Source organism: Oncorhynchus nerka, linkage group LG27 (genome assembly GCF_034236695.1).
Source record: "Oncorhynchus nerka isolate Pitt River linkage group LG27, Oner_Uvic_2.0, whole genome shotgun sequence".
NCBI classification, from domain to species: domain Eukaryota; kingdom Metazoa; phylum Chordata; class Actinopteri; order Salmoniformes; family Salmonidae; genus Oncorhynchus; species Oncorhynchus nerka.
In genome coordinates this window covers 35,318,488-35,335,985 of record NC_088422.1, presented here as the reverse complement: position 1 = coordinate 35,335,985, position 17,498 = coordinate 35,318,488, and the positions used below count along the sequence as shown (strand labels likewise).

The following is a 17,498-nucleotide window of genomic DNA, read 5'->3' as shown; positions in this document are numbered from 1 at the left end:
ATAATAATTGTAATTATAACAATAAGAAGGAGATCAAGAAAAAGGAGGGAATAGGAGTGAGAGCTACTTGCATATGTGTGACAAACAGGTGCTGTTAGATTACAATATTATTTTTCTGCCTGTTTGGAACAGTGTAAACAACACCAAATAAATTATAAGTAATACCAATCTGTTCTAACATTTTTAAAAGCCTTTATTACAGCATAGCAAAGATTTAAAAACAGCCGAATCTGTGAAATTGCTTTATCCAACATTTTGCTGTTGCATGAGGCTTGGCGCTCAGGGAAACAGTAGGCTATTAAACAAACACTCAAACAGGCAACAGAATTAAGATCTGTCTTATTTATGTAGATATATGTGGATGATTTCTAAAGCCAGGCACATTTAACAGTTAGGCTTTTTATTATAGACCTTATTAAATCTCCTTAATTTTCTAAGACAATTAGGCTAAGGCAAGGGCTGTTTCCTCATCTCTGCTGCCTCCGCCGCTTTGTTCTCAATCCCAATTTGCCGGTTAACTTTGCTATTATGCACAAAACAACATAGGGAAAGGCACCAATTCAAGGAAGATTATGGTTCAGAACCGCGGACAGCGACCGTATCCAACCCGGGAGAAAGCGCATTTGTTATAAAATAATATTTGAATGATTGCACCATTATTTTTTGCATAATATAACCTTATACAGTTTAAGTATCACATGTCTTAGAGTGATGGACTGTGCCCTCCCTGTGGTCTCCGCAATGGATTAGTCCACTGAGATAGGCGCGAATCAGGTGTCTTGTGCACCTTGACAAAAATAAATATTTGCGACTGCTCGACCAAAAACATCTTGGTCGACCAACAGCCTATCGACCAAGCAATCGACCTGCCGACTAAATGGGTTCACCATTGTCAATGTTCTAGGTGAATGGAATAAGGCGGAGTCAGACGCAGGACACAGGTATGAGTAAAGCCACGATATTTACTCAAATTCAACAAGGGTAAACATAAACAATCCAGATCACGTACACGGAACCACTTGACAAAAACAATCACGCACAAAACAACAGGGGAAGCCAGAGGGTTAAATAAGGAACACTGATTATGGAATGGAAACCAGGTGAGTATAATGAAGACAAAACAAAACGAAAATGAAACATGGATCGGTGGTGACTAGAAAGCCGGTGACGTCAACCGCCGAATGCCGCCCGAACAAGGAGAGGGACCAACTTTGGCGGAAGTCGTGACAGCCATAGTTGGCTCTAAGATCATTTAAAACTTTAACTAAGGCTGTCTCTGTGCTGTGGTGGGTACGGAAACCAGATTGGATTTTTAAAATAATTGGTACTTCAAAAATAATTTAGCTGTTTCAAAACCAATTTCTCCAGAATTTTGCTTAAGAATGGAGGGTTTGAGATGAAAGAGCTGAAGAATCTAATGACTTTTCTTCAGAAGAGGTTTCACCATAGCAGTTTTAATGCATTGGGGAAAGTGCATGAACAGGGAGTGATTAACAATAGCTTGCACTTATTCAGATATGCAATTAAAACTGTTTCAAAGACGTGGTAGGGATGAATTTTCCCAACATTTTTTAGGCACTGAGCAAATTTCAGGTCTGCTCAACACAAATTTGAGATTTGTGAAAATTCTGTGAACACTGAGGAGGCTGTACTCACTTTAAGTTACAGTTTTAACAGTGGCCATGTCGGCAACTGTGGCTATTTGATCATAATGCGCATACTCTGTATGTCACGTTCTGACCATCGTTCTTGTGTGTTTTCCTTGTTTTAGTGTTGGTCAGGACGTGAGCTGGGTGGGCATTCTATGTTGTGTGTCTGGTTTGTTTATTTCCATGTTTGGCCTGATATGGTTCTCAATCAGAGGCAGGTGTTAGTCATTGTCCCTGATTGGGAACCATATTTAGGTAGCCTGTTTTGTGTTGGGTTTTGTGGGTGATTGTTCCTGTCTGTGTTTGTGGCACCAGATAGGACTGTTTTGGTTTTTTCACGTTTCTTGTTTTGTAGATTGTTGTATTTTCATCTTTATTAAAGATGTACAAAACTAACCACGCTGCATTTTGGTCCGCCTCTCTTTCACCAGAAGAAAACCGTTACAATGTAGGAGCTACCAGGGTGGCTTACAATAAAAAACAATGGAGAAAATGCATCCCATAACATTTTAACATGGAAATAGCTGTTCTATCGTTCAGCCTACAGTAGCAACCAATGTTTGGTGTTCAATGTCAGCCTGTGTACAGTAGGGGCTAAGTAGTGCTTGTCAATGCAATAGAATCATACTCCGATGCGTTCTGCCTACAACAAAATCTCTTGCATAGTTAGATTTGTTTCGGTATGCTGCATTGAGAGTGGCTAATATTGTGTGGATTCGATATCAATTATCACAGTAAAGGGAAACGTAGATAATGTTAACAGGGAAAACAATAGAACAGTGGTCACCAACCTTTTCTGAGTCAAGATTACTTTGAGTCAGAATGCAAGCCGAGATCTACTGCTCGTAAGCCTATGCAACATTAACCAATTAAAAATAGTACTTTAGCAATGAGGTTTGTGCAGTAAGCTATAGGCCCAATACATTATCACCTCATATTGGCTTAGCTTGAATTGCCCTGCCAATGCATTGTTGTTTGGGCAATTAAAAAAATATATATTTCAAAATTGAAGGTAGGCTATCTGATCACACCGGTAATAGATCCGTTGTTGTATTACTTGTGAAGCACAGCTGAGTGAGCGTACATTTAAATAATTAGCTTTTTATTTGACTGGGCTGATGGTCACCTCTCAACATCCCTCCGCTCTACATTTCCTCCAATGACACTGGCCAAAAAGGTACACCGTATTCCAGCTGATGGCAAAACTCGAGTCTCACCACATTATTTCTGCCTCAATGCCAAATTCATGTTGTTACTCCTATGAACAGAGAAAGTTAAATATTCCTTTTTATTAAAAAAGACCCAAGCTGCTAATAATAACAACAAAGTAAAGCTATAGTTACACTTCCCTACTCATTCATTACTGCTGCAGTGTTTGTTGAGGCACTGAGTGGAAATGGTAGGTGCATTTAACGTGCATTTAATGACTGATAAAAGTGTTGAATACAAAGTGTTGACAGTGCTGAGTAAGAAACTTAAACATGAACTCACTCATAAAAACAGCAGCGCTTTGCTGTATTTGTTGACAGTCTCTCTCTAGTCATGGTTTTAAACGTTTTGGAATCTCACTGTATCAACTTAGCTGTAGCTTTCTTTTATGCCTGCTACATTACTGCGGACATGGTCATCTGAGCCATACGATCAGTCAACGGTAGGTTTATAGTGCACCTGATATGCTCTCTGGGCCGCCGGGAAGGCAGAGTTTATACCTTCAGACACATGAAATGGTTCAAAATTGCAACAGTTTTCCTACCTGGCATGCAGGGCAGCTGAATCGGGTGCACCTACTGTCAACAACCTGAGACAACAAAAAATAGGAACACAACTATCGTTTAAAAAAAATATATATATTTTTTACAGAAATGTTCAAAGGCATGTGCAATGTCTGCTTTATTTTAATATTTACCCATCTACCAATAGGTGCCCATCTTTGTGTGGCATTAGAAAACCTCCCAGGTCTTTGTGGTTGAATCTGTGTTGGAAATTCACTGTCGGCTGATGGACCTTAAAAATAATTGTATGTGTGGGGTACAGAAATTAGGTTGTCATTCAAAAATCATGTTAAACACTAGTATTAAACACAGAGTGAGTCCATGCAGCTTTTGTGACTTGTTAAGCAAATGTTTACTCAAAGGGGTTGAATACTTATTTACTTTTTTCATTTTTCATTAATTAGTAAACATTTCTAAAAACATAATCCACCTTTGACATTATGGGGTATTGTTTGTAGGCCAGTGACAAAAACATCTTAATTTAATACATTTTAAATTCAGGCTGTAACACAATAAAATGTAAAATGTCAAGGGGTGTGAATACTTTCTGAATGCACGGTATGTGGGTTTTTGGTAAAGGAATTACCAGGCACAAGGTAATACTTCTTAAACTTACAGAAGGTAAACAATTTCTCCAAAACGAAATATATGTTGATATTAGTTGGCAGGGGTCTTTACGTCAACATTATTGTGTTTTGATGTATTTCTGATTCCTTTTTATTTTTTCCTAAGAGTCCTTTTCTTTCTGAATCCAGAAATCAAAGCCTTTACTTATGCCTAATTGTTAAGATGGACAATTTACAAAAAATTGTGGATATGCCTTCATTTCCCCAAAATATACGCTCTTAACTTTAATTGAATACCCAATTTGACATGCTCCTATGAACTTCACATGTTGGTGTTCATGGATCCTTTTACATGGAAATGCCCAATACCCAGTTCTGGAGGGCATTGTTCTCTGCTATGTAACCTTTCATGGCACTTGCAAATTGTGCCTGCAGTTGCTCACTCACTCAACGATAGAGTGCATTAAGTTGTCATTTATGTTCTCACTCAACATCCATTGCCCATGTCATGATGAGTGATGTTCAGTTTCCTAATGTCAAAGATTTATTTTATATGACTAAGATGTATTTATAATCACAATAAACCATGTTATCTGATGACACTAACCAACCAGGTCTTTATTTTTTCCTGTTCTTCTCTTTCAACAGGAGACTTACCTCAGCACCTGCAGGTGATGATCAACATTCTTCGCTCGGAGGACCGAATCAAACTGGTAAGAGACAACACACACACACTTCCCCACAACCCTGGCCAGTGACTAACCACCTGGCACCATGACATAGTCAATCTGCCTGAATGCTTTTTATTGTGTACTAAATATTTCACCTCTGTGTACTAAAGACTTGTTTGCTCACTGTAATGATTAGATAATGAGAACATGTTTGAACTCACACAGAAGAGCATTACCAAGTGTTTCCTTGGTGTCTGTGAAATGGAGAGTTTATTAGTTTATCTACCACTATGTTCTCACACTCCATTGGAATGATGCCTCCCATGTATTAACAAACTGTTTTTGGCTGTGAGAGATTGCTTTATAGGATTGGAGTGTGTGTGTGTGTGTGTGTTACGGTTGGACTGTGTGGGTGTTATGCCCATGTCTTGTGTGTGTGGAATTACATGATGCAGCAGCCCATGTGTCCCTGCAGTCAGACTGTGTGTACCCTCTATGTTCAGAGTCCGTTTGTATGACCTTTATATGAGATTCACATGTTGGGAGAGATGCGTGGACAGGTAGGCAATGTAGCCTCGTTGTTTGTGAAAGAGTTGATGAAACTGTCACATCCCCTGCTACAGGCGGTGCGGTTGGAGAGTGCCTGGTCAGACAGAGTGCGTTACATGGTGGTGGTGTACACCAGCGGACGACAGGACACAGAGGAGAACATCCTGCTGGGTATAGACTTCAGCGACAAGGACAGGTGTGTATGGGTCTGGGCCTGGGCCAGCGTGTGTGTGTGTGTGTACGTGTGTGTGTGTCTCTTTCCTCACTTGCTATGGTCGTCCTTGATGCCAGCTGTTAGACCCTTGTTGTTGTTGTAGTAGCATCTCCATTTGAAGTCAAACCAGGTGTGTTGATCTGCTGGGAACGTGTCTTTTTGTGTTGTTCCCAGTAAAAGCTGCTCCGTTGGCATGGTGCTGCCTCTGTGGAGTGACACCAAGATCCATCTGGATGGAGATGGGTGAGCGAGTCCCCCATAGACATACAATTGTTCTGTATCTGTGACCCCTCTGTCAGACTACAGCCCCCTGCTGTACACTCTGGAGAGAAACAGCTCTGTTTGCGTAACTCTGTAATAACTGGAATACCTGTAACTGGAATAGCAGTAACTGGAATAACTGGAATACATATAACTGGAATACCGGTACAGAAAAAGACACTGAGCTCCGCACAGGCTAATGTGCTAAAATGACTTTGACCTCCACATGTGTTTTGATAGAGAGTTATGTTTTAGTGGTTACTAGGTATGAATCAGTGTGTGATCAGGGAGAGTCATTGCCTGTCTTGTGTCTCCCTCAGGGGTTTCAGTGTGAACACAGTGAGCCGGAATCATGTCTTCAAACCTGTGTCTGTACAGGCCATGTGGTGAGTAGACACAGCCGTAGGAATGACTGCTTAATACATTGTTGTTAATGAAGCAATCCCACATCAATTCATTGGCTGCTGAATTCATATCAGACCACACAGTTGAGGCATTTCAAAATACTCTGCCAAATACTGGTGTAGAGATGCAGGTGCATGCATCAATCAATCAATCATTCAATCAAATGTATTTTATATTTCCCTTTTTACATCAGCAATTGTCACACAGTGCTTTACAGATACCCAGCCTAAAATGAATGCCATTTGTTCATGTGAATCAGCTCATTACCCATTAAAAGCCTATTGGTAGAAAATGATTATACTGCACCAAATTTCTCCCAGATTAACAAAGATGGTTGATTGAAGATAAATTGACCTACTTTGACCAGAGTCTCTTTCTAACCCCTGTCCCAGGTCGGCTCTGCAGATCCTCCACAAGGTGTGTGAGGTGTCCCGCAGGTACAACTACTTCCCCGGGGGCATGGCCCTCACCTGGATGGGTTACTATGAGAGCTGCATCGCCTCAGAGCAGAGCTGCATCAATGAGTGGAACGCCATGAGAGACCTGGAGACCTTGCGGCCTGACTCTCCCACCATGTTTGTCGACAGGTGAGTCTACAGAAATTGCAAATGGATATGAAATAACGTGAATAGTTTCACACAAAGTCAAACATGTAGAACGAGATGGACAGTAGAGGAAACGTGTGATGGTCTGCTGGTCCTGACTGACCCATTGACTGAGAGTAGAGTAGTGTGCTGATGAAGCCTCTGTGTGTCTGTCTCTGCTGATGCAGGCCCACAGAAAGGGAGCGGACAGAGTGCCTTATCAAAGCCAAACTCCGTAGCATCATGATGTTCCAGGACCTGGAGAACGTCACCTCTAAACAGGTAAGCAGTGGGGAGGGATGAACTAAATGCACACATTAGCTGTGTGCCCTCCCTTTATAGTGCACTACTTTTGACCAGGCCAATAGGGCTCTGGTCAAAAGAAGTGAACAAAATATGGAATAGGGTGCCATTTGGGACACAGTATTGAAAACAAACATCTTTGCATTACAGCCTTACTGACTTGTAGTGTAGTCTTCAGGCAATTTCGACCTGACATTATTTGATGTATTTGAAACTGTAGTCAGGAATATTACAAGTACAAATGGTAGAATATCAAATGGTTGGGAGTTGATGAGTTTGCTGTCCCCTCAGATCCGGACGGAGCTGGAGCAGCATATGAGCTGTAACCTGATGCAGTACAAGGAGTTCATCGACAACGAGATGCTGCTGATCCTGGGCCAGATGGACAAGGCAACACTCATATTTGACCACCTCTATCTGGTTAGTCACCTGGCAACAACTCCTTATCCAGAACTGCTTGGTACCGCTCAATCTCTAGCTTGGTCCCAGATCTGTCTCTGCTCTTCCCAACTCCATTGCTGTCATTGGCATTTTGGCATGCTAGCACAAACAGACTGGCACTCAGGCTACTCAAACTCTGCTTAATCTGATGAATCAGGTGCATTTTTAGAGCTTTCTCATTGTTTGAGGTCGGATATGATATTTGGCTGATACTGCTAGAAAAAGTAGTACTCTGGAAGAGCCACACTTGGACAGCCATAACTGTTCAGCATGTGGACGAATTGACTGTGTATTTATGTGCAGTTAAGTCTGACATTTTTCCACGTTTGTTTGCAGGGATCTGAATGGAATGCCTCCAATCTGGAAGAGCTTCAGGACACTGGGTAAGTACAGCCTTTTCCTCGCTTCCAAACATTTCTATTCCATAGAGTGAATCCGTTATTGGCTGTCATGTCTCCAACACTGTCAATGGACTTTTTCAGAGGCATTAAAGTTGTCATGAACACGATTAGTTGTCACGAAGGTTGCCTCATCGATTAGAACATAGCTTAGTCATTGGTGTGAGTCAGAATATTGTGGGAGTATTATGGGGTAGTGTCTGTCTCTTCACCAGGGTGGGCTATATCCTCAACGTCACCAGGGAGATAGATAACTTCTTCCCAGGAACATTCTCCTACCACAACATACGGGTCTATGATGAGGAGACTACAGACCTGCTGGCCCACTGGAACGAGACATACAACTTCATAGTTAAAGCAAAGTAAGTCGTGTTTGCCTCGAAACAGGTAAGAGGGATGGAAAGGACAGAGATAAAGCAAGCTATTCTTTACCATAACACACATAATCCTTTTTTTTTATTCATACATTCATTTATTCTCTCTTGGTCAGAACCACGTTGGTAGTACATGTATCTTCCTGCTGTTTCACTTGAGGTACAGTAATAGTAGCATACAGAGAACTGTGAGTGACTTGACTGGGGTGTAATTAGGGTAATTCGAGGCAGTGTAGGATCAAGTCTGTGACCAAAGTTGTCCTAGAGAAGGAAGCTGAAGATGGTTACCACTAGCAACACAAAGGCTGTCATTATCTTTGCCACAGACAGAGAACAGTCATCTGAGTGACAGAACTGGCTTAGGATTCTAGTCTGATTCTCCTAACTATACATTCACGGTGTGTTAACCCTACCAGGAAGAACCACTCCAAGTGTCTGGTCCACTGTAAGATGGGTGTCAGCCGCTCGGCCTCCACCGTTATTGCTTACGCCATGAAGGAGTATGGTTGGTCACTGGAGAAGGCCTTCAACTTTGTCAAGCAGAAGAGAAGCATCACACGGCCCAACACAGGCTTCATGAGACAGCTGGCTGAGTATGAGGGCATCCTGGATGCCAGGTACAGTCACACTCGACTACACCCCCTGTAATTACCATAGCCCAGATCAACTAGGGTAGCCCAACAAGGGATCAAAGCACTGAAATAGTGCCCCCAGGTTAAAGATTTTGCTGTATGTTCTATGTGTATTATTTGAGCATATCTCCCATGCTCCTCCTTGCCCACCCCACCTCTTTTGTCCACTTCCAGTAAGCAGCGTCACAACAAGCTGTGGCGTCCTGACCGCCCCGACCCAGACTGTGACCTCCATGAGGGACTGCAGGCCCAGTGCTGTGGGGGGGAGTACCCAGCGAACCGTACCCCTGAGCCGGGGATGTCCCCCTGCTATGAGGAGGCTCTTGAGGAGAAGGGGGCGGCATGTCCCCTTTCCCCCTGCAGGATGATCAGTCTGGAGGTGGACCCCGCCTACAACAACTACTACTTCCGCAGGCTGTCTGACTCGGCCCTGGACAGTGACCCCTCCACGCCGGTGCGCGCTCCGCCCCTACTGGACATGGAGCGGGTCTTCATAGAGATCGAGGACGTGGAGCGCGACGCCCTGCTGGATGACGAGGCCTTTGAGGGGCGGGAGGGCCTGCCGCTGCCACACTTTGGGCTGGCTGGGGTGGGGACGGCGGCCCAGACCTCTTGCCGGGGACCAGAGCCCCTGGAAGAGCTGCGCCTGCGTCTGGAGTTCAGCACTGTAGAGGAGGAGGATGAGGAGGAGGTTCAGAAAGATGAAGCAGAGATGGAGGCGTTAGCACAGCCAGGAGGAAGAGTGGGGAGTGCAGGAGGAGGTGATGGAGAGGTGGAGATGGTTCAGGAAGAGGAGGGAGAGAAGGAGGACAATGGGCTGGACCTGGTAACCCTGAACCAGAACTCCAACAATAACAACCACTTTAATACCCTGTCCAGCCTCAATGTAAGTGGGAGCGGTTTTCATTATGGTGTCTTCTGTCTCTGTAATATACAACCAATTCATATGTATATATAATAGCTCATAATAAATAGATAACTACATTAGTAAAGAGTAATGATTATTCTTTGTTTCTGACTTCTTGTTTCCCCTCTGTTTAGGACACTGCTCCTTCCAAACCCGCTCACCCAGTCAAGCCTTCAGCCCTCTCGCGATCAGACAACAAGCCCAGCCATAACATGGATTCATTGACCCAGGATTCTGATCTCTGCCTTAACCCCACACACCTCCCCAGTGTGCCCAGTGTCTTTGTGGAGGTCCCAAGTGCCACTCTCCCTCTCCCACTTACCTCCCCCGACACACCCTGTTCCCCCAGCCTGCTGCACCCCTGTGGCCCTCTGTGTGACTGTGCCAACTGTGCTGCTCTGCCCTCTACACCTCTGCCTGATGCCCAGGACTCCCCCTGCTCTCTGACATCTGAGGACATTGCTGGTGAGGCCAAGGGTGAGGAAGGGAAGCTTTTAGGGGTCTCTGAGCCTCTCCCTGTCCCAGAGCTGCTGGGACTGAGCCTGGAGGAGAAGAGGCCGGCGGTGGCCTGCTACGTGGACCAGCAGCAGGAGACTCTAGTGCAGCTACAGAGGTCAGGGCTGGTCCGCCGAAGGGCAGAGAGGCTGGAGAGGCTGTCAGGTCTGTCCCAGGAGGGGCTTCATTCCTTGGAGCCTCTAGACAGCCCCCACTCAGGAGCCAGAGAGGGTCCCAGTCCTGTGGAGGTAGAGTTCTCAGCCTTCCCAGAAGACTTCCCCAAGTCCTCCACACCATGCCCAGTGCCCCTGGAGCTTCTGGTGGTTCCTCTGACTAACGAGGTCCTGCTGGGTGCAGTGGGGTCTGGGGGGCTGACGCCCAACTCTTCCCCCCATGGCTCCACACTGACACGTAGCTCCAGCAGTGACAGCATCCGCAGCGTCAGGGGCAAACCCGGCCTGGTGCGCCAGAGGGCTCAGGAGATCGAGACCCGCATGCGGCTGGCCGGCCTCACCGTGCCCTCAAGCCTCAAACGATCCAACTCACTGGCCAAACTGGGCAGTCTCAACTTCTCGGCCGAAGACCTGTGCTCCGTCTGCTCCTCGGATGCAGGCACCCTCCTGCTCCTCTCTCTTTCCCCAGAGCCAGGCCTAGAATGGGAGTGCCCCTCCACCTCTTCCTCCGCCCAGCCCAGAGCACACAGGGACCAGACCACCCCAGAGAGAGCACTGTCCGGGGGTCCCAGGAGCTGACAGGAAGGATGGAGGGACACTCCTCCACCCATCCCTCCATCCCCCACTCTGAGCTGGGGAGGGTCACACAGATTTTGGAGAGGGGAGAGGGACAGTCTTAAAAAACAAATGTGTATATAGAATTATACATGTATAAATAAACATTTGAATAATATAAATATATATTAATATAAATCCACATCATATTTAAGGAAAAATTAACAGAATCCAAATATTATACCATAATCCAGATGGTATCTTGGTTAAAGCCTGCTCGGTATCTTGGTTAAAGGCTACTCGGTATCTTGGTTAAAGGCTGTTCTTGCATGGAGCGCAATGAATGTGTGTGCAAAGATGAACCTCCTACAGAAGACCTGGTCTCCATCAGGACTTAAAGTGGTTTTCATGTCTGGTCCTCTGCCTTTCTAGCTGTCCAGAGATCAGAGTTACAGCTTTATCATCATCATAATCAGTATTATATTATCATCATCATAATCATTATCATCACCATCATATACCCTGCCTTTCACAAGCAGATACATTTTGTTTTTAATCACAGACTTTATCATCACAATTTGTTGTTTACTTTGCCATTGGTTAATGTTAATTGTGGTGTATTTTGATGAAGTGCTGCCTTAGCCAGAGTTGATCATCAGATGATACTGATTTTGCGCTATCATTGGGTATAGTGCTCCCGAAGTTTCACCATGTGCTGAAAACAAAGGGGAGAAGTGGGTGTAGTTGTCTGTGTTGTATTTGTCACTGCTGTCTTGGGTTCAGTAAGCAGTATGAGACGCACATAGACTGTAAACTTGTCATAACACAAACAGCACCATTAATTCGGTGTGCATCATGTATTTTGGAGAGATGTCGTGATAGGTCAAATGTATGTGACATCATCATATCGGGTATGCTAAAACATTTTCTTCCTCTTGTCACCTCAGTGTTAATGACAATCCTTTACAGGTTAGAGGCTGTTACCAACGATTTACATTTACATTTAAGTCATTTAGCAGACGCTCTTATCCAGAGCGACTTACAAATTGGTGCTTTCACCTTATGACATCCAACGATGTGATATTAGAAATGTATTTCAAAAATCATACAAGCATAGAGTCTAGCTCCTCTGCTTCTGAGCCTGCATTGTATTTTGGTATTTGCATAAAAAAGTTGATTAATTTTAGATGAGCCAAATATATATCAGAAATCATTTTCAAACAATTCAAATCCCAAAACATAGAGTACAAAAACAAAAAGACCATAGTCCCCTCCTGCAAGTACTGCAGTGTGATTCCACTTCTGTAAGAAAAGTCATTCCTTCATCATAGTCCCCTCCATTTCTGACGCTTTCATGGTATAATGTCCTCCAAGCTTCCAACATGTCCCTGTGTCAAAACATCCAGATATCATTCCAAGAATCTTCTGGGACCATCCAACCTCTGTGACACCACGGTCATGTGGTGCTTTTCATTTTGTTCAAGTAGTTCTACAGATCCCGCTCTTGTCAGGTGAGAAGTTCACATGCTTTGTCATAGAGATCCTACATCTCTACGGGCTGTATGTTGTATCTATATAGGATCTCTACAGGCTGTATGTTGTATCTATATAGGATCTCTATGGGCTGTATGTTGTATCTATATAGGATCTCTACGGGCTGTATGTTGTATCTATATAGGATCTCTACAGGCTGTATGTTGTACCTATATAGGATCTCTACAGGCTGTATGTTGTATCTATATAGGATCTCTACGGGCTGTATGTTGTACCTATATAGGATCTCTATGGGCTGTATGTTGTATCTATATAGGATCTCTACGGGCTGTATGTTGTACCTATATAGGATCTCTATGGGCTGTATGTTGTATCTATATAGGATCTCTACGGGCTGTATGTTGTATCTATATAGGATCTCTACAGGCTGTATGTTGTACCTATATAGGATCTCTACAGGCTGTATGTTGTATCTATATAGGATCTCTACGGGCTGTATGTTGTATCTATATAGGATCTCTATGGGCTGTATGTTGTATCTATATAGGATCTCTATGGGCTGTATGTTGTATCTATATAGGATCTCTACAGGCTGTATGTTGTACCTATATAGGATCTCTATGGGCTGTATGTTGTACCTATATAGGATCTCTACAGGCTGTATGTTGTATCTATATAGGATCTCTACGGGCTGTATGTTGTATCTATATAGGATCTCTATGGGCTGTATGTTGTACCTATATAGGATCTCTATGGGCTGTATGTTGTACCTATATAGGATCTCTACGGGCTGTATGTTGTATCTATATAGGATCTCTACAGGCTGTATGTTGTATCTATATAGGATCTCTATGGGCTGTATGTTGTATGCAGGGTAGTCCGTAGTTGTCTGGTTTATAGTCTTAATAGGGTTGTCTCCTGAGCCCCCCATACTGTACCTGGACTCTCACCTGAGATTCAACAACAGTAGAGTACATTGAGAATGATATGATGACACAGCCAAAGGGGCTGGAGAAAAGCCACTCCCTTTACAACATCTTGCAGTTCCTTTCTACCCTCCCTTCCCAACATGGATTAGCCTGTGTCTAGGCCTGGATTTACCCGTGTAGTTGTACAGGTCCTTTCTGAGACTGGCTACACTGAACGCTAATCTTATTAGGGGTTCAAGTATCGAAGCTGAGAGAAACCCTGTTGTATTTGTTGGCGTTCATTGTTATACCGGTTCTTTCCGCAAGGAAAATGAACATGCAAATTCCTGTGTAATGGTAAGGCTGAGGAGGGTACAACTTGGCATGATGGGAAAGGCCCATAGTCCACACCGTCTCATGCAATGCCACGCCAGGGCCTCATGGTGAAGCTATATCAAGTGCTTAAAATTTCACATTTTGAAAGGTCATGCCCCTTATCCCATGTGACCTAGAGTCCTGAAATTCAGTACACAGATTTCTCTCCTCACATGGAACAAATTTTCGTCAAGATCCCATAAGGTCCGCTATGATGGATTTTCTGCCATTTAGAATTTTTTGAAAAACACTTAAATTAAATCTCCTCTGGAACCACTGGGCCAATCAGGTTGAAACTTGATTTATAGCATCTATGGACCAAGGTCTCTCAACGCAATATTTTCCTGGCTAGCATCTGAAAGAACACGGACCAATAAACATTCAAGTGGGCGTGACCTGGCACATAAATGCATAAAAATCTGACACGGTTATTCGTATTGTAACAACTTGCTATACATGTTCAAAACCCTGTCTGGACTTAACGTATGGAAGGACATTTAGATCGACCACACAGTGGCTATAATGGGCACATATTTATATCTCTTGATCTGTTTGAGTTAGTCGTGAAATTTGGCACACATGCTCAGGGAGGCGAGTCTAGCTAACCTGTAGAGTATGGTTCTATTTGACCGCATGGGGACGCTGTTGGACATGAGAAATAATACATGCGAGCTCATTGGCTTAGCGGCCATATTGTTTGAGCTAGAGTCTTATTTGAAGACGTGTCTATAGATGCTAAATACCAAATTTGGTGCTGATCGGTTCAGCGGTTCTGGAGAAGATGTTTAAAGTAGTCAACATTTGAAAAGGTCCAAAATACATCAAAAGCATGTTGCATGATCTGTTGGATTGTGAGTTCTGATATTTGGAAAGCGTGGGAAGGAGTACAGAAGTGGCTCGCCCTAGGGTGACTTGTTTAATTTGCTCTGGGGCCATAGCTTGAACCCCGGCATGGCTGCTATATGTTAAACTGCTCTCGGTCAGGTTTATAATTTGAGCAGGGAACTCACAGGATTCCCCACCTCCGTAACTTATTTATGATCCACAATCCTTTATTGCATCTGAGAACTGAGTTGTGCTGCATAATTGAATTTGTGAGCAGTTGCATTATGAGTTGTACAAAGTCTTCTTCAGGTTCCAGAGAACGTTTTTCTCTGATCTTTCCTCTGAGGGTCACACCATTCCTTATGCATGAAGTCACAAGAGCCATGTGTCATTTCACTTCCATCATTCTTCTTTCTCTCCCTCTTTCTGTATCACTACTGCTGTCCTGAAAGTGTCCCGCTGACTATTTCACATTCTATGTCACCCAATTCATTCCACTCAGCTTGTCTTCATCCATAAGTGAAAAGAATAGAGGTTCTTTATGCAACATCTTGCTACTTTGCCATATGTTTTTTTACAAAAATGTTGCAGTCAAATATTTTGTTTTGAAATGATTTTTAAAGTTCAGTATTTGTGTTTGTGCATGAGAGTGGTTACATGGTTACTGTGAACTATTTATGAGAAGTGAAAATAAACTTTAAAACACATGAATAGGTTCATATTGCACATGCATTTCTCCCACACGTATGAGAGCACATGAAGTATATACTGTATGTTAATATGTATGTACAGTAGTTGATGATGTTGCAGAAGATACTGCTGTATAGTACTGTATGTATGTGTCTGGTAACATGGAGAGCACAGACTTAGTTCTTCCCAATGACTCCAGTTCCTGTGCGGACACACACACTGTTACTGCAAGCAGTGTCCTTCCAGTTTTAATCAGTTGTACTGTGTGTGTCTGTTTGTGTATGTATGTACATATGCTATTTTATTGAAATGCTGTGTCAGAGATGCCTGTTTCTTTTTTTATGGTTCTATTGGGCACAACCCATACAGCCACTTACCGCTGAAATCTTGAATTGAAAGTGTCCAATTAGCTGGCACATTGCCTCTGTCTACCCAGGGTTCTCCCCAAAGAATGTAATAGAGGCGCTGTGCCACCTTGTGGACTAGCTGCGCCACTATGTAATATTTAGTTTTTAAGTCAAATAAAAAAAAACATAGTTCTTTATTTGTTATCATATACGATTTTTGGGGGGGTCTAGATTGCAGTAAATGGCAGTTACAGGTATTAAAAAATGCCAAAATTCCTGGGGCGAACCCTGCTACCATGATAACATTTATGATGCATTATCAAGGAAAAGATACTGTGTAAATGTGTGTATTTGGTGTGGCACACAGAAACACTGATGTGCACATATACAGTACCTCTGTACTGTAGAGATGGCTCTGCAATGTTTCTCCCCAGTTTACACCCTTGCTGCTTTCATTACAAGATGAGGGTTTAGTTGACGTTTTTCCTTCTCCGCTGTACAGTAGATCTCAGAAGGCAGAACGATGGATTTGCTTCCCAGGTGCAAGGCCAACATCTCTGGACAGCAGGGCTGTCCTATGGTGTGTGTGAATGTGTGTGCAATAATGTAATATGCACACTGTTTAAAATGTGAGTGGTAATCTGGTCCCTTTTAAAAATGTATGCCAACCTCTGTTGTGGGGTGTGTTCAGTTTGGCGTCTGATGCTGCACACAGTGCAGATGGCGGTCCTTAGTGGTATATGAGTGTGTGAGCCATTAGTCCACATCCATTTAGGTTTGATTTATGGACACACAAGTGCCTTAGCCGGGAGACCAGAGGTATAGAGCTGTGTGTGTGTGTGTGTGTGTGGAGCTGCCAGTATTGCAGAGGGTTTGGTTGGAAGGGTAGGGTAGATGCATGATGGGACACTCTGTGGCAAGACTTCCCTTTCGCTTTAGTAGAACAATAGCCCTGCATTTAGTCTCAGTTCTTTCATTGTTGTTATTTCTAGTAATAGACTTAGATGTGAAACAGGAATCTGAAACCTGGTGTTCCTTTTTTTTTACCTTCTGGTACATTCTTTGATTTGAAGAGGAAAAAAACGGAATCTCCTCTTCTCTTCCTTATCACGTTCACATGTCCATCAGGGTTGCCGAGACGGGATCTTGACTCCAAACTTGTTTGTGCCCTTTAAATGTGGAAGAAGATCAAAGTTCTATCCATGGGTGTTGTCACTAAATAGAGACACCATTGAAGCTGTTAAAAGATACAAAATGAGAATCAGAATGTCTTTTATTTATGTGTGTCTGTGATCTTATGTATTGCACTTTTGGGAGAAACAGAAGTGATACAGTGGAATCATCCGCATTGTGTCATACCGATAGATGAGTGTTCCTATCACTAATGGTTTATGAAGCTTCTCATAGGCTTAAAGTCAAACCAATTTGGCAAAGATCACAGTGATAGGTTGCTTCACAGATTTTTGTTAACGTTTATCTTTTTTTATATTGAAGTATGCAGTCATTTTTTTGTACTGTAATTTTGCTGTAGTTTGAATGCATATTGCACTTTTTTTTAAACATTTGTTAAAATAATGTACTGTATCTGTTTATGAAATTAAATGTTTTTTCATGCTATCACAGTACTACATTTTTCTTCAATTTTTTGTTGTTGTTGTCATATCTCCAAACTACTACTGTTTGAGACATTAGATCTACAACATAGCCTTTGATTTGCTAATTCACAGACAAACAGTTATACAGCTGGGAGAGGAGGCATGTGGTATCACAATCCCTGTCTTATGATATATTTAATTTCTCCTGACATTGAACATGAAGTCACAAAGAGAGATGTGGTAATAAATTGTCTCCCAGTGACGGAAGCCTGTCCTCTGATTGCTACAGACCCACTGTGAGTAATGAAATATTTC

At 43.0% G+C, this 17,498-nt stretch overlaps 1 protein-coding gene across 5 annotated transcripts in view; it reads left to right on the top strand.

Moving 5' to 3' along the window:
- LOC115118910 (protein phosphatase Slingshot homolog 1-like) overlaps nt 1-17,213 on the top strand; it is a 67,930-nt gene extending 50,717 nt beyond the window's left edge. For 4 of the 5 annotated variants that reach the window (XM_065011611.1, XM_029647638.2, XM_065011610.1 and 1 more), the window contains 12 exons: nt 4,636-4,700; nt 5,282-5,403; nt 5,596-5,664; nt 6,003-6,068; nt 6,480-6,674; nt 6,860-6,953; nt 7,266-7,394; nt 7,752-7,798; nt 8,029-8,175; nt 8,604-8,804; nt 8,994-9,705; nt 9,861-17,213. In XM_065011611.1, the coding sequence (XP_064867683.1) occupies nt 4,636-4,700; nt 5,282-5,403; nt 5,596-5,664; nt 6,003-6,068; nt 6,480-6,674; nt 6,860-6,953; nt 7,266-7,394; nt 7,752-7,798; nt 8,029-8,175; nt 8,604-8,804; nt 8,994-9,705; nt 9,861-10,973 (2,960 nt within the window). In that variant the 3' untranslated portion in view covers nt 10,974-17,213. The remainder of the gene's footprint in view (nt 1-4,635; nt 4,701-5,281; nt 5,404-5,595; nt 5,665-6,002; nt 6,069-6,479; nt 6,675-6,859; nt 6,954-7,265; nt 7,395-7,751; nt 7,799-8,028; nt 8,176-8,603; nt 8,805-8,993; nt 9,706-9,860) is intronic. The other variant, XM_029647639.2, reaches the window with a different exon arrangement.
- Nucleotides 17,214-17,498: the final 285 nt, after the last annotated feature.